General features: G+C 39.8%; 1 protein-coding gene across 3 annotated transcripts; it reads left to right on the top strand.

The window, feature by feature from the left end:
* The first annotated feature begins 3,697 nt into the window (after positions 1 to 3,697).
* CHURC1 (churchill domain containing 1) lies at positions 3,698 to 21,377 on the top strand. 3 transcript variants are annotated; one of them, XM_065871235.1, is made up of 4 exons: positions 3,698 to 3,817; positions 13,747 to 13,882; positions 15,436 to 15,506; positions 21,285 to 21,377. In XM_065871235.1, the coding sequence occupies exons 1-4, from the start codon at positions 3,698 to 3,700 to the stop codon at positions 21,375 to 21,377; spliced, it is 420 nt and encodes a 139-aa protein (XP_065727307.1). The 3 variants fall into 3 exon arrangements, with proteins under 3 accessions (XP_065727307.1, XP_065727308.1, XP_065727310.1); XM_065871236.1 differs by having other exon boundaries at positions 3,779 to 3,817; positions 15,433 to 15,506; XM_065871238.1 differs by lacking the exon at positions 15,436 to 15,506 and having other exon boundaries at positions 3,779 to 3,817; positions 21,285 to 21,316.
* The last annotated feature ends 1,181 nt before the right edge of the window (positions 21,378 to 22,558 follow it).

The following is a 22,558-nucleotide window of genomic DNA, read 5'->3' as shown; positions in this document are numbered from 1 at the left end:
TTTATTAAGATACAATTAGGACTGCAATCTAACATTTTAACTTTATTTATTTTTTTTAATGTGGACCTCTTTTTTTTAAGTCTTTACTGAATTTGTTACAGTATTGCTTCTGTTTTATGTTTTGGTTTTTTGGCTGCGAGGCATGTAGGATCTTAGCTCCCCAACCAGGGATCGAACCTGCAGCCCCTGCATTGGAAGGCAAAGTCTTAACCACTGGACCACCAAGGAAGCCCCCAAAATTTTAACTTTATATCATCATGTTATTTCCCAAGTATACCATGAAGCGTCTATGTACCCCTTCTCCATTCCAAGTCAAAACTACCCAAGCTTCTTGACTCCTGTGGATTTTGTGCCTGAATTTCCTGGAAGCAAACCCTCCCTCTGCTGGCCATTCTCCAGGACAAAATAGAAGCCTCTTGACTTCCCTTTCTTCACTCCCTCAGCTTCTCCGAAAATTCCAAACTCCTTCACCTCTCAGAGTCGACATAGGTAGGAGAGAACAAAAGTCTGCTCTGAGTCTTACTATATTCTTGGGGCACACATTAGAAATAGAATAAGATAAAAGCATATCTAAAACCCTCTTACATTTTGATTATTAAATCCATCCCAATCCATGTAAGATTTGAGGGATAATATTTCCCCAAAGGCTACTACATCAGAGATTTTGACATAAATCATTAAAATTGCATATGGAAATGATCATTTGTATGTGAAAAAAAAAGTGAGGAGAACTGAAGAAAACAGAATAAAATGAAACAGTAGCTATTCCATTGCTTTTTTATTTTTAACATCTTTATTGGAGTATAAGTGCTTTACAATGGTGTGTTAGTTTCTACTGTATAACAAAGTGAATCAGCTATATTTATACATATATCTCCATATCCCCTCCCTCTTGCATCTCCCTCTCACCCTCCCTATCCCACCCCTCTAGGTGGTCACACAGCACCAAGCTTATCTCCCTGTGCAATGCAGCTGCTTCCCACTAGCTATCTATCTCACATTTGGTAGTGTATATATGTCAATGCTACTCTCTCACTTCATCCTATTCCCTTGTTTTTTAATGCCATGTATTTAAAAGCCGGAGTTTATAACCTGAATAGCTATGAGAACCATAAAGGGAAGAAAGTACAACTTGGCTACTGAACTGAAAAAAAAAAAAGGCCAGCCCTGAACTTTCAGAAGCTCTGTTGTACCTGCTTTCAGCCAGGCTCTCGTGGGCTCACAGGGTCAACCCAGGATTGCTGCTAATTCATTCACCCCAGGCAGGTGAGGCCAGGTAAATACCACTCCTACTTCACCACTCCTACTTCACACTTTCCTCGAGACAATGGAAGGAATGACACATACCATTCCCTTCTGGGAATGACACCCAGAGAACTTCACTGGGTGGATAGCCTTTAGCTCTTGAATTTTTGTGCCTATGAATAAGATGACCTTTTTATTCACTTGCTCATTTTAGTAACAAGATACTATATCACTCTGGGAAGGTAAAAACGATGCTGGTAAATATGTAGATTGCCTTTCATGCCTCAGAAAATTAAATCAGTTCATGCCCAAAACCTACTCTTTGAGATCTTTGACTGCAGCGTAATTTTCTATTTGTTTAATTGTTAAAATTATACATGTTTTTTTATTAGTGATGAGGCAGAAAGCTATATATCTCCCCCTTGTGGTTCCTGTTAGGGTCTGCCTTTCCATGTCCAATTTCTACCAGTTCCAAGCAAACCCAATAAAATGCTAAAATAATCCTCCTAAACCACAGTTCTGTTATTACTCTCCTGCTCAAACTCTCAGGGGCTCCCTGTTACATGCAGAGTAAAATCCAAACTCCTTGCATTTGTCCACCTGGAATTCGTATACTAAAACTCTCTGCTTTTTGAAATCCTACATATTCTTCAAGTCCTAAATTCCTCTTTCCCAATCCCTCACCTGGAAATAGTCTTTCCATTTTGTGCTCTTATAACACAGTCTGCTAGTAATTATAGGTATTTGTGCTAATTTTATCTCTCAGACTCTATTGTGAAGATCTGGAGAGTAGGACAAAGTCTTTCTCATCTTTCTGTTGTTGCCACCGTTCCTTGCAGTGAAGGCACTCAACAAATGTCTATAGAACTGAATAAAACAGATACAGTGGTTAGTAAAATTAAGTCTGCATTAGGCTTTAAAAACAGATGACACAGGACTTCCTTGGTGGCGCAGTGGTTGGGAGTCCGCCTGCCAATGCAGGGAACACGGGTTCAATCCCTGGTCCGGGAAGATTCCACATGCAGAGCAAGCCCGTGCGCCACAACTACTAAGCCTGCACTCTAGAGCCCGTGAGCCACAACTACTGAGCCTGCGCACCACAACTACTGAAGCCCGTGCACCTACAGCCCGTGCTCCGCAACAAGAGAAGCCATTGCAATGAGAAGCCCACACACTGCGACAAAGAGTAGGTCCCGCTCGCCGCAGCTAGAGAAAAACCAACACAGCCAAAAATAAATTAATTAAAATTAAATAAAGTTGCTGGAATAATTATGACACATTTAAAAGTGGATCAAGAGAGAACTGCATAGACCAGCCCCATCCAGTAGAAATATAATTTGTGTAATTTTCAATTTTCTGGTAGCCAGATTAAAGAAAGGAAACAGGTGAAATTAATTTTAATAATATATTTTAGCACAATTATTTCAACATGTATCAATATAAAAATTACTAATGAAATAGTTTACCTTGTTTATACTGTCTTCCAAATCTAGTGTGCAGGATGTACTTACAACACATCTCAGTTCAATCTGCCACATTAAAAGTGCGTCATAGGGCTTCCCTGGTGGCGCAGTGGTTGAGAGTCCGCCTGCCGATGCAGGGGACACGGGTTCGTGCCCCGGTCTGGGAAGATCCCACATGCCGCGGAGCGGCTGGGCCCGTGAGCCATGGCCGCTGAGCCTGCGCGTCCGGAGCCTGTGCTCCGCAATGGGAGAGGCCACAGCAGTGAGAGGCCTGCGTACCGCAAAAAAAAAAAAAAAAAGTGCTTCATAGCCACACGTGGCTACTGGCTACTGTATTAAAAAGGTGCTGAGCCCAGGGTAGGAACCGAGTCTAGTCCTGGCTGACTACTGAGTAATTTTGTTAACCTAGACAAGACCTTTAACCACTGTTTCCTTGGTTTCCTCATCTGAAAAGGAAGACACATAGAGAGATAGAAACACGTTTCCCATTGCTTTGTCCTCCAGAGGACTCTGGAATAGTCATTTATTATTAACATTTTGTGTTTTCACGAGATTCTCTGCAGAACTATAAGTGCCTCTTCCCAAACACTTCATTTATTGCTTATTCCCCTGCCAAGATCTGAACTTTCACTCCCACTGCCCTAAGAAATGGTACGGAAAGGTACCCAAATGGTAATTTCAGCTTTATATATGGAGTAAGCTGAAGCAGCAAAAAACAATTCCCTTTCTTGTGTATTGTGACTTGGCTTTCAGTCAGCCTAGACTCAGGAAGGCGCCTATTGTAACTTTGCTCGGTCCAAGATCCCTTTCCCCTTCCGGCCATGTGGTCCACGGTCCCTTCCTCTCTCTCGGAAGGTTTCTAAAATCCTACCCTTTGCCGTCGGTTGTTGTCTGGGAGACCAGACCCAGCCTTAACAATAGTTGCTAAGGGGCGGAGACTTGGAATTAGCTCCTAAGACCCAACACTCCAGGGTGAGTACTCTGGGCGCATGCGGCGACTTTCTCTGAGCTCTCGCGAGGTTTCTTCTTCCCGGAAGCAGCGGAGGAACTTCTCCGTTAACTGCGTGGCGATGTGTGGGGACTGTGTGGAGAAGGAATATCCCAACCGGGTGAGCGAGTGGGCGCCGAGAACTTCCCTCTCCTTTGGCCCATGGCCGCCCCTGAGGCTTCTCATATCCCCGGCCGGCCTTCATGGGAGGCCGGGCGCGGGGCGGACTCAGCCGCTCCGCCCCATCCAGTGACGCGGCAGCTGTATGTAGACACTTGTCAGCGGGGATGGCCTGCAGCCGTCGGTTCCTGCTGATCCCCGCTCTGGCGACTGATAGCAGCCGTCACCCCATTTCTCTTGAGCTCCAAGGGGAAAACAAATGAAACCCTACCACCACCAGCAACCCAGTCGACAACAGAGGGACACCCCCATCTCTACCCTGGTCTCATCCTCAAGCTTCATTTGATAACGTTCAGTGCTCTTCCTGAATTCTAGCGCTGGAAGGGACCTCTTAGGTCATCTATTCTAACCCAATTTTGCAGATGAAACTAATGCCTAGAGAGGGGAAATCACTTGGCGAAGTGCACATTCTAGTTTGTGTGAGAGCCAAGACTAGAACTCAGGTTTCCAGGCTGTTACTTTCTTTTAAATCTCTGTTCCTTTCAAGCTCAGGAGATTGAGAAGTTTGTTTACTTTCATTCATTCAAGATATACTTACTGAACGTTTGTATGCGTGTAACTAGATTACTTTGCCAGGCCAGAAAGGGATACCCAAGAAGAAATAAAAGGCAGCTTCCGTGCTGCCAAAGACCTTACATTTTACGGGAGCACGTGATTAACAAAAAATGACTAGTACGGTCCATAAATGCTATTCCGGTTTAGAGAAAGGGGAGAGCAATAGAGGATAGCGCTGTTCTCCCAACAGAAAGGTGGACTTCAGTTGGGACTTGAAGGATAGGTGTGACTAGGGTAGGAAAGGAAAGGAGGAGCTGAGGCTGGGGGAAAATAACAAGAACAAGGATTCTCATATTGGTTGGGAGGTAGAAAATCTTTGTAGTTGGTCCTGTCTCTTAATATTTTGAATAATACTTAGTCTTTTGGGAAGGTTTTATAACAACATGAGCACTCATATGGTACAACCTCTTTGAAAAAGGTCTAGCATTATCAGAAAAAAGAAAAAAAGTTAAAGATATGCCTGCTGAATGACCCAGCAGTTCCCATTTTAGACAGATAAATGCATGTGCCTAGTGTGTTCCTGGAGACTGGTATAAGAATGTTCATAACAGCATTGTTTGTGGTAGTAGACTGGAAAAATGTGATATAGCCATAGAATGGAACACCATGAGTGAATGAGTAATGAAAGTGAATGGAGCAGTGGCGCTCAACTGGGAGTGGTTTTGCCTCCCAAGGGACATTTGACAATATCTGGAGGCATTGTTGGTTGTCACACTGGGGTACTACTGATATTTAATAGGTAGAGGCATTATGCTGTACCTTTATGTTTCACATTTCTGTGTTGTGTTCTTTTTCATACTTTTTTTTTAAGTTTAAAAAGAGATTTTTGTGAATCCAGTAACAAAAACTGCACATTATAGGCACCATGAGGGAGATGTTTGCTGTGGATAGTGTTAAAGATATTAGGTTGGGGAATTCCCTGGCTCCATGCTTCCACTGCTGGGGGAACAGGTTTGATCCCAGGTCGGAGAACTAGGATCCCACATGCTGCGGTGTGGCAAAAAATAAATAAATAAATAAATGGATGTTAGGTTGGATTTTTAAGAGTTGAGCTAATCAAAAGACAAAAATTATATTGAGAAGTTTAGGCATTGGACAACTATACAAAAAAATTGAATAGGGAAATGATTCTGAAATCTGCTATTTAGGAAAGTGAATCTTATGGTTGTATGTTGAGATGATGGGATGGGGGAAGATGTAAGAGGACAGCCCTACAGAGCATTTGGGGAACCAAATAGCAACAGTAGTATAGACATGAGATGATGAAGACCTCATTTATTGATTGATTGATTGCTGCGTTGGGTTTTTGTTGCTCCGCAGGGGCTTTATCTAGTTGCATCTTACGTCGAGCGGGGACTACTCTTCCTTGCGGTGTGCGGGCTTCTCATTAGGGTGGCTTGTGTTGCGGAGCAGGGGCTCTAGGAGCGTGGGCTTCAGTAGTTGCAGCACGCGGGCTCAGTAGCTGTGGCTCAAGGGCTCTAGAGCGCAGGCTCAGTAGTTGTGGCATGTGGAATCTTCCCAGACCAGGGCTTGAACCCGTGTCCCTTGCATTGGCAGGCGGATTCTTAACCACTGCACCACTAGGGAAGTACAAGTCCTCATTTCAAAGAAAGAATTAACAGGATTCAACCAATTTAATGTAGGAAGGAAGAAAAGAAGAGCTGACGATGATCTAAGGGTTTTCAATCTAGGCAGCTGGGAAATTTGGAAGTATTACAGAAATTGGAGCCATCTGGGAGGGAGGGAGAACCAAAATTGGGGGAGCAAATGATCAGATTTTTTTTTTTATCATGTTTCATCCGAGGTTGAGAATGTAACATCCTAGGAGTCAAGTGAAAATATAGGATGGCAGTTTGGGTAAGAGATTCAAACAGATGAATCAGCCAAATAAAGGAGTCAAAATAGAAATAATTTTTTCTCTTAGGAAAAGAATGTACAGAATCAACAAGAATCAAGAACTGAGCTTCAGGGAATAAATTAATTTAGGAAGTGAAAATAAAAGTATAGGAAGAAGAGTAGAGAAAAGCACTGAGGTGACTGGAAAACCAGGAAAGTACCTGCAGCAGTTTTCTCTGATTTTATTCTGTTCTCAAAGAAATAAAGGGCTGTCATGAGGAAGAATTGAGCTTTTCTTTGAAATTTCAGAGGGCAGATTTAGAAATAATTAGTGGGTGGATGTTAGGGGATTGTAGGCTTTGAATCAGAATAAAGAATTTTCTAACAGTTTTTTTTAATAGAATGGGTAACCTTAGAGGAATTGAACTCTCTTCCTGTTGTTCCGTAGAGACTAAATGACTACTTGATATCTCAAGGATCCTTCCAACTCTGGGATTTTTTTAAGTCATGAGATATTTTTAAGGTCGGTAAGAGCAGAAGCCACTCTGCTTAAGCCTAGCAAAGGAAAAGGTACTCAGGTGGTGGTAGCAAGTATAGTCCACTCATTCAGAAAGTTTGGCAGAGGAAAATAATGGATTAGCATGTTGGGTAGGTCTAAATGCAGAATGAGGAGGTAATAAATGTTTGATTATTTATCTTTGGTATCATAAAATTTCTGGAGTTTTGTGGTGGATGTTTTCCACAGGCTAGAAAATTTCTAACAGAGCTCTGGCCCACTTGCTTGTAAAATTACGCCAAGAACTTGAACTCAAGCATGAATCAGATTGAAAACAAACCATACTAATTTTCTGAACTCAAATTTTTTTACTCAACTGTGAACCAAACTTTTTTTCATTTAGAAAAGCATTTAGCAAACCAGTTGGAACTAGAACTCTACTGCGTTTTCTAAAATAACTGATCAGGCCCAAAATGGTAATAAAACATTTCCACATCAAACTGGAAATGAAACCTATATTTCATATAGTTCAAGTTTCAGCTTTAAAATTATTAGTAATTCAGCAGCAATACAGAAATATAGCTTAAATTTAGGTTAATCAGAAGGATGTAATCAGTGTAAATTAGTTATGTTTAAATTAGAAATTATGTTTTATATACCTCACTTAAAATTAAACTACAAAAGTTCACTTACTCAAATTGTTGCTTAGCATTAAACCATATTTAATTAAATGCTGAGTCTGATATATAATTGGTAAAACAATTGTATGGAAATGGATGCTTTAAAATGATGCATTTTAAAATGCCTTTATTAAAAGAAAAAATCTGGAATCAATAACCTAACTTTCCACTTTAAGTCAGTGAAAAAAACAAGAGCAGAGTAAACCCAAAGCGTGCAGAAGAAAGGAAATAATAAAGACTAGAGTAGAAATTATGAAATAGGAAATAGAAAAACAATAGAGAAAATTAGCAAAACTAGAATTTGGTTCTTTAAAAACTGTATTTTCTATTTTCAATTTTAAGTACTCCCTGACAAAACGTATGCACTGTTAAGTTATACCATCTGAAATAATAGTTTTTTGGAAGAAGCAAATTGGCCCAATCATTGTCAGTATAGTTGGCGGATTTCTCAAATTTGTAAGAGTTTATCATAATATACTTTCATACTAATTATCATCATAGTATTCAACCATTTCTTCTTTTTTTAAAATAAATTTATTTAGTTATTTATTTATTTTTGGCTGCATTGGATCCTCGTTGCTGTGTGCGGGCTTTCTCTAGTTGCAGCGAGCGGGGCTACTCTTCGTTGCGGTACGTGGCTTCTCATTGCGGTGACTTCTCGTTGTGGAGAACGGGCTCTAGGCACGCAGGCTTCAGTAGTTGTGGCACACGGGCTTAGTTGCTCTGCGGCATGTGGGATCTTCCCGGACCAGGGTTTGAACCCGTGTCCCCTGCATTGGCAGGCGGATTCTTAACCACTGAACTACCAGGGAAGTCCCTCAACCATTTCTTCTTGCACATTTGTATACCTTTATAGATCCTCAACCAGGATTTAGCTGAATCACATTTTCTAAGGATATTTAATGTTTGTCTTTTTTCCTGTCTTCTCGAAACTGTTATAGTTTACTGTTATTACTGTGGAATTGATTTAGATTTTTTTCTTCTTTTTCCTCCCATTGTGAGAGCCTCAAAAGCTTCTCTGAATATTGTATGCTTTAATTTACTTTCCCAAATTTGGACATTAATAATCTTGTTTCATCTAATAAAAGAATCATGCCTCACTGATGAAGGTTATCCTCACGTTCAAATGACCAAGTCCCTTAGAGAAAGCCCCATCAGTTTCTTATTTACTGTACTTGCATTTGCCATTTCAAGAATTTAGTTCCCTACCTCACAACTGATACATAGATCCCTTTTCTCTTCCCTCAGTGTTTAAAGTTTACATTCTGCCTGCTTATATAGTCAGATTACAGAGGTTAGACCATATTGTATAAGGTGCCTGTGTTTATGTGTGCAGTTCTGTTCAGAGTTCTGTTTATTTGAAAATGGTATTTAGATCTTTATTCTTTTAAGACTTTTTAAAAAATTACTTAATATCTTGGAGTCTTTGGCAGTCAGCTTTTATAGATTCAAGGCAGTCCCAATTCAAACCCCAGCAGGAGGGGCTTCCCTAGTTGCGCAGTGGTTAAGAATCCGCCTGCCAATGCAGGCAACACGGGTTCAAGCCCTGGTCTGGGGAGATCCCACATGCCGCAGAGCAACTAAGCCCATGCGCCACAACTACTGAGCCTGTGCTCTAGAGCCTGTGAGCCACAACTACTGAGCCTGCGTGCCACAGCTACTGAAGCCTGCGCGCCTAGAGCTCGTGCTCCACAACAAGAGAAGCCACCGTAACGAAGAGTAGCCCACGCGCCACAACGAAGAGCCCACGCGCAGCAACGAAGACCCAGTGCAGCCAAAAATAGACAAATAAATAAATTACAAAAAAAAACAAAAAACAAACCCAGCAGGCTTTTTTGTAAAAGTTATAAGCTGATTCTAAAATTTATATGGAAATGAAAAGAACCTAGACTAGCCAAATTATAGGACGTAAACTACCTAATTTAAAAACTTACTATAAAGCTACAATAATCAAAAGAGTGTGAGATTAGTGCAAAAGATAGACATATAAATCAAGGGAAGAGAATAGTCAAAAGTAGACCCACATATATAGGATGATTTGAGTTTTCCACGGAGTTGCCAATGTAATGCAATGGGGAAAGGATAGTCTTTTCAACAAATGTTGATGGAACAACTGGATATTCACATAGAAATAAATGAAACTTGATCCTTACCTCAGATATATAAAAGTTACTTCAAAATGGATCATAAACCTAAACCTACCAGCTAAAACTATAAAATTTCTAGAAGAAAACAAAGGAGAAAATCTTTGCAATCTTGGGGTAGGCAAGATGTTTTAGAAGACAAGCACAAACAATGAAAGAAATTTAATAAACTGGGCTTCATAAAAATCAAAACTGTTTGTACTTCAAGAGACACCATTTAAAAAATGGCAAACCAGGGCTTCCCTGGTGGCACAGTGGTTGGGAGTCCGCCTGCCGGTGCAGGGGACATGGCTTCGAGTCCTCGTCTGGAAAGATCCCACATGCCGCAGAACAGTTAAGCCTGTGCGCCATATTTGTGATACATATATCTGACAAAGGGTTTGTATCTAAGATACATGAAGAACTTTTATAACTCAATAAGAGGATAAACAATTTAACTTTTCAAAAAATGGGCAAAAGTCTTGAATAGATATTTCACAAAATAAGATATATTAATAAGCACCATGAAAAGATGCTCAACATCACTAGTCATCAGGGAAATATAAATTAAAACTACAATGAGACACCACTTTACATCATTAGAATGGCTAAAATAAAAAAGACATAATACCTAGTGTTGATGAGAATGTGGGAAATCTGGAACTCACACATTGCTGGTGGGAATAGAAAATGGAAACTAATTGGCAGTTTCTTATAAAGTTTATATATATACCATATTTTTACTGTATGACTCAGCAATTCCACTTCTAGATATTTACTCAAGAGAAAGGCATATGTCTACACAAGACTTATACATGAATCTTCATAGCTACTTTATTCATAACAACCAAAAACTGGGAAGAACCCAAATGTCTATCAACAGATCGATCCATGCAATGGAATACTACTTGGCATTAAAAAAGCAATGAACTACCAATACATACAACAACATAGATAATTAACGTGGACATCATTTTAGGCAAAAGAAGCTGGGTGTAAAAGAGTATACTGTATGATTCTATTTATGTAAAACTTTAGAACAGGCAAAACTAATCTCTGGAGATAGAAATCAGGTCAGTGGGTGCCTGAGGTGAGATAGGGGTTGGAGATAGACTGCAAAGCAGGAAGGACTTTCTGGGAAGACAGAAATTTATGTATCTTGATTGGGGTAGTGATTACATTGGTATATACATTTGTTAAAATTCTTTCATGTATACCCTTACAATGTGTGGATTTTATTGTGTGTAAATTATACCTCAGTAAAGTTTATTTTTTAAAAAAATCAAAGCACTTGTTCTTAATAGCTGGAAATTTATACTTTAATCCCAAGGCTTTTTTTCCCTTTTAGTAGTTATGTTGATGTGCCTATGTTTTAGTATCTCCAAACTGCAAAGTTAGTTTGATTTCCCCCCACCAGAGTTAACCTCTTAATACATAGCACTTCGAAGGCACTTAGTTAATGGTGGTGCTGGGAATCCAGGAAGGCTCCACTGTGGCATTGGTTAAGATGGGTTTTAAATCCCTCATACTTCATAAGCTCCTTGAAGGTAGAAACGTCTGTGACTCATCCTGCAGTCCTCGGAATCCTCCACCATGCTTTGCACAGTATCAGGCACATAGCTGCATTGGAGAAATGCATTAGTTTGAATGGTTTTTAGTCACATTAACTATTAAAAATACCTCAGTTTTTTTGTTGGTCAGAAATGAGGTTGAACTACTATCAAAAAAAAAAAAAAATAGGGGCTTCCCTGGTGGCACAGTGGTTGAGGGTCTGCCTGCCGATGCATGGGACGCGGGTTCATGCCCCGGTCCAGGAGGATCCCACATGCCGCGGAGCGGCTGGGCCCGTGAGCCATGGCCGCTGGGCCTGCGCGTCCGGAGCCTGTGCTCCGCAACAGGAGAGGCCACAACAGTGAGAGGCCCGCGTACCGCAAAAAAAAAAAAAAAAAAATTGGTAGAGGACCTAAATCGGCATTTTTCCAAAGAAAGGCATGGCCAACAGGCACATGAAAAGATGCTCAACATCACTAATCATCAGGGAAATGCAAATTGCATCACACCTGTCAGAATGGCTATTATCAAAAAGACAACAAATAGTAAGTGTTGGTGGGACTTCCCTGGCTGGTGGTTAAGACTCCATGCTTCCACTGCAGGGGGCATGGGTTCAATCCCTGGTCTGAGAACTAAGATCCCATATGCCGTGTGGTGCGACCAATAAATTAATTAATTTAATTTAATTAAATGCAAGTCTGGCTGATAGAAGCATGGTGGAAGCCTAGATGTGACCCATGCCACTTAAAAAATAAAGTGTTGGCGAGGATGTGAAGAAAAGGAAACCCCAGTACACTGTTGGTGAGAATGTAAATTGGTACAGCCACTATGGAAAACAGTGTGGAGGGTCCTCAAAAACTTAAAAATACAACTACAATATTATCCAGCAGGTCCACTCCTGGGTGTATATCCGAAGAAAATGAAAACACTAATTCAAAAAGATATATGCACCCCAGTATTCATAGCAGCATCACTTACAATAATCAAGATGTGGAAGCAACCTAAGTGTCCATCACAGATGAATGGATAAAGAAGATGTAGTATATATATACAATATATATTACTCAGCCATAAAAAGGAATGAAATTTTGCCATTTGTGACAACATGGATGGACCTGGAGAGTACTATGCTTAGCAAAATAAGTCAGAGAAGGACAGATACTGTATGTTTTCACTTATATGTGAAATCTAAAAAATCAAGCAGGGGCTTCCCTGGTGGCCCAGTGGGTGAGACTCCACACTGCCAATACAGGGGGCCCGGGCTCCATGCCTGGTTGGCGATCCCACATACATGCCGCAACTAAGAGTCCACATGCTGCCGCTAAGAAGCCCACATGCCACAACTAAAGAACCCACATGCCACAACGAAGATCCTATGTGCCTCAACTAAGACCCGGTGCAACCAAAATAAATAAATATTTAAATAAATATTAAAATAGATAAATAAATTTGTTTATTCAAACGAATGAACAAAACAAAACAAACAAACTCACAGATTCGTGGAACAAACTAGTGGTTACCAGAGGGGAGAGGGATGGGAGGACGTAAAGGAGATGAAGAGGTACAAACTACTAGGTATAAAATGAATAAGTTACAAGGATGTAATGTACAGCAGAAGGAATATAACCCATATTATATAATAACTTTATATGGAGTGTAATCTACAAAAATATTGAAGCAGTATGTTGCATGCCTGAAACTAATTATAATATTTTAAGTCAACTATAATTTTAAAAAAAGAAATAACATTCTGTAATAACCTAAATGGGAAAAGAACTTGAAAAAGAATAGATACATGTATAACTGGATCACTTTGCTGTACACCTGAAACTAACACAACGTTGTTAATCAACTATACGCCAATATAAAATAAAAATTAAAAAATAAAGAAATGAGTAGAACTAGGTAGTTTATGAAGTGACTTTAAGTTCTGAACAATTATTAGTAAGCCTTTAGCAAAGACCTCCCTTGAGCCAGGAGTGTATGTTGTTTACAGTTTCTTAGTGACAAGTAAAACCCTTTCTCTTTTAAATGCCATGGTGTCAATCTGATGAATTGAGGAACTTACCTTTTCTGCCTGAATCACACATATCCTAGTGACTGACATCTATAGAGCTGAGAGTTTATTTCTCTTTGTTTATTTTGTGGTATTTTTAAGGCTTGAAAAAATGCTGTTTCAACAGTCAACTGAGCATCACAGTGGATAAGATCATTTTTATCATTGGCTCAGTGTTTCCATTTTGATTGAATTTTCATTCTAGCTTTATAATATGATACCTCATTTAATAGTGTTGGCTATTAGATTTTTCTGATTTTTCGTTTTCACATGTTGTATTAAGACTTCATTAAGTTGTTTCTAAATATCCATTTGCATTTAGTCCTCTTAAACACAGTTGCAGTCCTAAGCTCTAACACTTCTTCAGTTTTATTTACTATGAATAACACTTCTAGAGGAAAGCTAGTAATTTCAAAAATTACTTGGTGTACACTTCAAGCAAGTAAATTCTGGCCATGTTTTTTGTCTTTAGAGACTGTAAGTCTATTAATCATTTTCACCAAGGATTTTGAAATATAAGAAAATTAAAATCCCCTCAAAAAAGAAAATTAAATTCTGTTTTTCTTATTTTAGGGTAACATCTGCCTGGAGAATGGATCTTTCTTGCTGAACTTTATAGGCTGTGCAGTGTGCAGTAAGCGGGACTTTATGCTGATCACAAACAAATCTTTGAAAGAGGAAGATGGAGAAGAAATAGTTACCTATGATCGTAAGTAGACTTTTTTTCCATCTGAGCCCGTTAGCAGGTATCAGCTTTTGGGAGTTAGGTTGCACAAAGTCTTATGAGGCCTGTTTCACTATCATATTGCAACACAAAATCACTAGTTAGTTTTTTAAGAGGAAAATGTTGGTCACATCTCATTTATGTAGCATCATCAGATATTCCACATAAATGACTTTTGCAGATAACTGAAGCTTATGATTCAGGCACCAATTTTCTTTTGTTTATCTTTAAAGACTGTGTCTTCTGAAACAAGATATAGGGACTTTTTTTTTAACTTAGGGTCTTCCATGTGAATTTTCACTTTCTACTATAATATAATAAATACAGAGATGTGCTCCAACAGCTATTAAAGTGTTTAGGGCTGTTTGCCCTTATACTAAATGGTTCTGGTTTTTTTAGTCTTGTTTCTGCTTTTATAGCTTTTGTCTCTTTTGTTACTGTCAGTTTATAGTTTCTTTCTTTTGCTACTGTAAGTATTAAGTATGCTACCTTCATGTGCTATTCCTTATCCTTGATACTAGGAAATCAAATAACTATAATAAAAATAAACAAGTTCTGAGGTTGGCACTAAAAATCTCTACAAGTAAATTAAGTATATGTGCACTTTCGTGCCCAGATCTTATGGCAACTATTTAAATTGTTCACATTTGCTTTTTGCTTGTCTCCTGATTTTTTGGTATGTTCTGACTATATGAGGATTAAATGTGCAAATAATGATATTTTGAAAGAAAGGTGCAAAAGACACTAAGCCTTTAGAATAGAGTCAGACTATGGAAAAATGTTCTAAATTAGAAGAATCTTTTTCTTTCCTGTATCATGTACCCCTTTAAACTCTATTTTTTTCCAGGTAGTAGAGGATAGTGGTCAAAAGCAAGGGCTCTGGAGCAAGAAAGCTTGGGTTTGAATTCTGATTCCAACACTTTGTAGCTCAGCTGTGGTCTTCCTAGTTCTTATCCATAGTGTGCCTTTGTTTCCTTATCCCTACAAACATGATAACAGTAGTATCTACCTCATTGGGTTTCTGAGAACATTAAGTGAATAAACAGTTACAAAGTATTTAAAACAGTATCTGGCACACATTAAGCACCAATGTATCATAGTTATTATTACTGTATTGTTTTTACTAGAGCCTTCTGTTACTGCTAAATTCAGTTTAACATCTAGTGTTAGCTTTTTGTTTATGATTGGTTAGTAGCACAATTTCTATCATTCCTGAGAAAAAAAGCTCCTACATAGTTAGAAAGGTCCAGCTAGTTTCAAAAACACACTTACATATCCATTAATTGATTACCTTAGAGAGCTTTCAATAGGAATGAATATATGCACATTAAGTCTCTGAGTTCAGGCTCTTAATTAGATAGTGTTGCTGTGTGACAGAGTCTGGATTTTTTATCAAGGTAGATATTATAATGGGTTTCCTGCTGTGTTAAATATGACAGAGTTAAGATTCTTTCAAAGCAATACTATGCTAAGACTAGAAATTTTACTGTCTTAGGGCACCTTCTAAGACTTAATTAAGTCTTTCTCTGTTTCAGCAGATCTTTGTAGGAATTGTCATCATGTAATAGCCAGGCATGAGTATACGTTCAGTATCATGGATGAATTTCAGGTAAATGTATAAATGTGGGTATGTTATTGCGGGGGGAGGGGAACAATAAGAGTACCCTTGAAAAATCTAGGTATAGTCTTCATAAATGAAGTACCAGTGAATCTTAGAGGAGACCATCCCTGTCTTCCACTTGTGTAAGTTGAGAGACACTTCAGATGTGGGTGGATCTGTTCAAACCTGTCTTCACAACAGTCACAAAGCAAAACACATGCCTTACAAATGATAACTCATTTTGCTTGTAAAGAACAGCACATTGTGGCTTCATATGAGGTTACTATTGTGCCTCTTTTTTCTCTACCCAGTCACATGATTGCACAATTCTTGGCTTTAAGTGTTGGCCTGCCCACTGCCACCATACTTGCTGAGTGTGGAAATCATGCTAACGAGATTATCTTTGTTTCTCTTATAGACCTGTAGAGTCAAGCAACTCTGTAGTCTCAATTGCAATAGGATATTTTAATATTATTTGATAAGTAAAATGACAGGATAGGTGTATCATGGTTGGAGGAGAGAAGCTGAACCATATAAGGATAGAAAATAGGGATGTAGTATAAGGATTAGTCCTTATACAATTGTGAGAGCATGTGAAGAATTCTACAAAATTCTACAGGCTGGTGTAGGCTTGAAGTTGCTGAAGATTCACAGGTCTAATGGTCAGGAAGAAAAGCTGGACAGTGAGGGAGAGCCAAGGGCAAACTGGAAAGCATGAGGACACACTTACCTGTATCTGTCCCTCACTTCCTCCGCTTTCAAGCCCTCAGACTGAGTTACTTATTTAGTGTGAACTACATGTTCATCCAGAGGATATAAATGTGAGGTAAGAGTTTTAACAGGCAAGGGAATTTTTTTTAATCCTTTAAATTTGGGTGGTACTATATAATTAGGGGGAAAAAATCTTCTACAGCAGAATCTTATAAAATAGTATAACCACTTTCATTCATTCTTATTTCAGTGTGAAAGAAGGCACTTAGTCACCTGTCAGAATCTGGTCTAATATCTTGTGGTCCATCTTAACAACATCCTGACCACATCTCCCCAGGATCCAAAAATTATACCTCAAAGATACTTATATGATAGATGTCACTTAACGGCAAAATCGAGATGTCAGTGAATGAATAGTGGCCAAATAGGGGAATGAACATGTCGGGGGCTTAAACAAGCAGCTCTGTCCATTCATGGGAGGAAAGGAGGGCTTATAGCTATTTTGCAGCAGTTCCTGAAGCTCCTGTGAGCTTTTTAGAGTCTGTAAGTGGATATTGAGATTGCCTGTTTATACCCTAATTGAGCCATTGTGTGTCACTGCCATGAGACCACAGTCTAGCTGATTTTCCTTTATGACTGAGCACAGACATTTTCAAAGCTCCCCAGAAGTTCCTTTGGGGTAGGAAGAAGCTAAAAGAAGTTGGCTATAGTCACAATGCCTATATAGTGTGGAATTCTCTTGGAAGAAACTCTTAAACTAGACTCTCCACCACCAGTCCTTTCTCTCCCAACATCCACTCCCCCGCCCCCATATTCTATATTCTGCCACCAGCATATTTTTCTTAAAATAATGCTTTCAGACTACCTCATTGGCCTTTCTGTAGTTCACCTTCAGCTACAGTATAATATCCAAGCTCCCCATCCCAAGGTTCTTGCTGGGCTGGCCAGCCTCCCTTTCCCTCATTTCTCACTACTCTCCTTTCGCACACTATTCATAGCATTGCCCCAACTTTAGACTCTCTTCCTTCCCTCCTGTAGTAGAGATTTTTATTTCCTCCTCTCTATGGCTACCCCCACTGCATTTCCTCAGGAATCTCATGTTATCTTCTCTCTTCCTAGCATCCTCTTTTCTCTGTGAGATTTAAAGCATTTTTACATTAAATATATTTAGTTCTTCTTTATTTGTTAGAAATAAATTAAAATCCTTTTCTTTCACTCAGCTGCCTCTTTGATTCATCCTCTGATCATCTCTCCTTTTGCTTCTTTCCTTGAGTACCTCTTTACCCTATTTCCCTTATTTCCCTGTGCTCCTCGTAACAACCTACAAACTGGTTTTCATTTTCACTTTACTAAAACTGTTCTCTCATAGATTTCCTATAAGGTGGCCAAATCCTGTGACCTTGCCTCAGTTCTTCTTTCTCTTAATATCTCTTCTGGATCTGGTTTTGATAACCATTGTCTTTTTTTTTTGAGGTATGCGTGCCTCTCCCATTGCAGAGACAGGCTCCGGACACGCAGGCTCAGCGGCCATGGCTCACAGGCCCAGCCGCTCCGCGGCATGTGGGATCTTCCCGGACCGGGGCACGAACCCGTGTCCCCTGCATCGGCAGGCGGACTCTCAACCACTGCTCCACCAGGGAAGCCCACCATCGTCTTTTTGAAGCATTTCTTCCCCTGGGGTCCATAGATCTAGACTTTTTTCTTTCTTTTAAAATCATTTTGACTGTTCCTTTGCTTACTCTCTGGTTTCCTCTCCTGTTTCTCCCTAACTGCTTTTCCCCTGAGCTTTGGTCTCTGGTCTAGGAACCTTCTCTGTACTCCCCCAGACATTGAGCACACGCACCCTCAGTGCCTGATGAAACCCATCGGATATCTCCTGGATCTCCTTCTTTAACCCTAATGCCCTCCCTGCCCTCCTTTCTTCCTTAGTTTCTCTTGCTTTTGTCTGTCTCCACTGCCACCCCTCGTATCACGGACCATACTGCTGAAACCTAAATTACTGCAGCAGTCCCCACAGTATAGTCGTGCCTACTGCCCTCAAATTAATCTTCTGGAAACACATCATCCTGTCACTCCTCTGCTACTCCATATGCGATGTGCTTGCTCTATTCCATATCACTGTCTTTATTCGTGCTTTGTCCTTAACGTGTCCCTTTCACTACCTTCAAGCCAACTAAATCTTACCTCTTTCAAGCTGAACTTAAATTCTATCTCCTTCTTATTCTTAATAGTTCAGCCCATATTGCTTTCTCCCTTTTCTGAGCTCTTCTTGTACCTACAGCAGGCCCCGACTCCTGTGACTGGCCAGCTGGTAACTTCCATCTTAGTCTGATGACCCCAAGAATTCTTCATACTCAGCTGCTGTGACTTACTTTCCTCAGCCCCACCCCATTCCAGCCCCCATCTTATTCCAGCAGCCATTGAGGTTCAAGATGGGATTCCCACCATCGGTAATATTTTGTTTTGTTTTAAATGTTTTATGGGAAATTTAAACATAATCAAAAGTAGGCAGAATAGTGTATTAATCTCCAATACCCAGCTTCAGTTTGCTTTATTTGTACCTCACCATTTCCACATCTCCCCACAGGATTACTTTGGAGCAAATCCCAAACATATTACTACTTCTGTAAATATTTCAATATGAATCTCTAAAAGATAAAGATTCTGTTTTTAAACAAATTCATTTTTAACAAAACCATTGTTAAACAAAGTAAGATTTTCTGATGGCAAGAGTAGAGGGGAAATAGAGACATAAGTACAGAGTTTAAACAGAAAATAAATTATAAATGATTACAGGTATCTGGTATTTTTTATATCACCCTAAAATCCATTAAAAGGACTATATATTTGCCTCAGGAAACAAGAGGAAAACTGTGAGACTGCTCCCTGTTCCTCTGTGGACCAGGGAAGGAGAGGACTAAGGGTCAGAACTAGCAGGTAATAATAGAGGGAAAAGGCCCATGGGACCCTCAGCATAAAACAAGGATCTGATCTTGCCCGAGGGTGATTCCACCCACTCCACCTTTCCTTCCAAATCTCTACCCTCAGACTTTGCCCAGGTGGAGCCTTTGAAGGTCTCCATGAATGACTGGGGGGAATTCTGATTCTCCTAACTTGGTCAGTTTGGGTGAAGGATGTCCTGATCCAACCATATTCCTGGCATCCCAAGTGAGAATGTGTTCCTGGCATCCCAAGTGAGAATTCTAGACATATTTTCCCACAGAAGCACTGCTATATGTGGTTAGATTCTATAGTACTTGTGCAGTATACATTTTAAAGACTTCCTGGATTTCTCTGGGAACCTAACTGCCATGTGCAACGTTACCTCTGTGGGAAACTGCTTCTGAATTCCAAATAATTGACCTACAATGAAATTTGGATTCCAGACTGCCTATAAATTAAAGATTACAGGTGTAATCAGTCTTAATGATTTAACAGCCTTTCCAGATTATACCATGTGTTAGGTTTTTCCTTTCTCCCAAGTTAGACTGTAAGTTTTGCAAGGTCAGACTTTGTCCTTGCCTTCTCTCATGTCTACCGGTGCACCTGGCACATTGCAGAGCCTTTAGGCACTTAATAAAAACTTGTCAATGGATAGATTGGTTGAAAACTCAAATAGTTGTCTAGCTTCACACATTTTCCCATTTTGACTTTATTACTTTTTTCTTCATTTCCAGTGAGAGGGTGACATCCTACTAGTAATGTCTGGTAGGTGAAAGTAGGATTTGAAAGCAGTAAAACCTTGGAGAGAGTAGATTTTAATTTTGTTTTTGATTCATGAGACTCATATTTGTTTGCTGAGCTATAGCCTGTGTTTCTACTGTTTGTGTAGAATAGACTTTAAAATTAAATGTGGTCTTTAGGGCTTCCCTGGTGGCGCAGTGGTTGAGAGTCCGCCTGCCAATGCAGGGGACGCGGGTTCGTGCCCTGGTCCTGGAGGATCCTGCGTGCCGCGGAGCGGCTGGGCCCGTGGGCCGTGGCCGCTGGGCCTGCGCGTCTGGAGCCTGTGCTCCGCGGCGGGAGGGGCCCCAACAGTGAGAGGCCCGTGTACCGCCAAAAAAAAAAAAAAAAAAAAAATTAAATGTGGTCTTTAAGAAACAGTCTTTCCACTACTACAACTAGGTCTCCCTGCTGAACTCTCTAGTAGGAAATGGAAAGGCAGTTGCCTGGTTCTGAGTCTTTGTACTGTAGTCACTGTTTATCTCCGTGACCCTCTCTCTAGTGAGAGACCCATGAAACACAAACTGCCTTGACTGATCAATTTCCAGGCAGCCAACAATCTCAAAGTCAGATGTGGGAATACTAATAGATTTAGTATAGATGCTTGTTTTCCTAAAGAAGATAAAAAGCTTTAGAGTAAAAGTTTTGAAAGAAATATGTTTCTGTAGTTTATGACCATATTAAATATCTAGACAGGAACAGCTATAAGAACAGGACTTTGCCCTAAGGATTTTTGCCTGAAACAAAATAACTTTTGTCACCAGTCTGGACATTTGTTAAACCCAAGAAACAAAAAACTCCTTATATAGATCAAATTCTAGACAACTAGCTATCTAAATATGAGACATAACATACTAATGGATTTAACATAATTGTTTATTTTTTCTGGGGTAGATAAAAATAGCTCTTTGGGTTTGGAAATTTTTTTCCTTTTTTGTTGTTTTAAAACTCATTTCTGTTGCTTATTAGTGTTGAATATTCTAGAAAGGAACGGCTCTAAGAACAGGAATTTGTCCTCAGGGGCCCACACTCAAATTGCTTCATTACTTTAAATAGCAGCACTAAGTAAGCCCAGTATGTGTGTTTTCTAAGTCCAGGAAATAGCCATGCATTTCCAAGGTGACATTCTTGTATACATAGTAAATAGAGCGTCAGCATGTATTCAATTTATATAAACAGAAGGCTCTGGGATACACAGACTAAACCTAAGACATTGCTTATAGGTGTTGAAGAAATTGATCTAATGTACAGACACCATATCCATGACAATTTACAGAGAATGGTTTTACCAGAGAAAGTTATGAAGCATCTTTCTCCCAGTTCCTCAAGGTAATTGTGCACTTTATCTTGTTCTAGGAGTATACCATGCTGTGTCTGTTATGTGGTAAAGCTGAAGATACAATCAGTATTCTCCCTGACGACCCCCGACAAATGACTCTGTTATTCTAAGGATCCTTCTGCAGCTCTGTAATCACAATGTTGTGTTGGTTTACAATACAGCAAGCCTGATGGTTTGTCTAACTTAGTTTATAATGGAAATTATTTGCATATTATTTTTTTCTGCTTAGGCTTACCTATTCTCTGAAAGAAAAAGTGGGACTTCCCTGGCGGTCCAGTGGTTAGGACTCGGCGCTTTCACTGCCATGGCCCGGGTTCAATCCCTGGTCTGGAAACTAAGATCCCATAAATCAAGTTGCACGGCCAAAAAAAAAAAAAGTTAGAAAGAATAAGTAATTTAGGGGATTGCTGTTCTCTAGAGCTGAGCTTTTCTGCTAAAGTTCCCAGTGCACATCAGTGCAGCCAGAATGAAGCATCTTTGTTAGCAGCTATGTGGCTGAAAAATAACTAGGATGGAAAGCACATCTAGTGCCCAGATCTTGGTTCCAATAAAAGGAATTAGGACTCCTTGGGGAAATGACTGAGTCTAGGGCTGGGGCAGTAAATACACAGGATGAGCTTGGAGCATCTTGAGCCACAAAAAAGCGAAGTGCTGAAATGAAAAATCACAATGATTGGGAGTATGTCAAAGGGACAGAAGAGCCAGCTGAAGGAGCTCCCAGAGACGAAAGTTGGAACAGTTTGAGCAACAAAATAAAGTAGTATTGGATTATAAACCAAACTATAAATATTCATGAGTCCATACTGATATAAATGAATGACTGAATAAATAAATACATATATTGGAGAGAACAGACAAATCCCCCACGCAGAAAAATTTCAAGTAATGTATGTAGATACTCCTCACTCCTTAAGTATGGGTTTGCATAGTGACTTCCTTCCAAAGAGTATAGTATGGAAAGGGGGAAAAGTGACTTTAACTTTTACTTCCCTGAGAAACCTGACGAACACTAGCCTGGTGATCAAGATTATCATCATTGGTGATGAGCCACGTTGATAGCATTACTCTTGATACGATGTGATGAGAATGACACTTTGCCTTTGTGGTCTTCCTCCCCAAAACCCGTAACCCCAGTCTAATCATGAGAAAAACTTCAGACAAATCCCATTTGAGAGAGGAATCTGAATTGAGGAAAATACCTGACCAGTACTCCTCAAAACTGTCAAGGTCATCAAAGACAAGGAAGTCTGAGGAACTCTCACAGCGAAAAAAGCATGACTATTAAGTGTAA

This window comes from Phocoena phocoena, chromosome 2 (genome assembly GCF_963924675.1).
Source record: "Phocoena phocoena chromosome 2, mPhoPho1.1, whole genome shotgun sequence".
NCBI lineage: Eukaryota > Metazoa > Chordata > Mammalia > Artiodactyla > Phocoenidae > Phocoena > Phocoena phocoena.
This window is presented reverse-complemented; position numbering and strand designations above follow the sequence as displayed.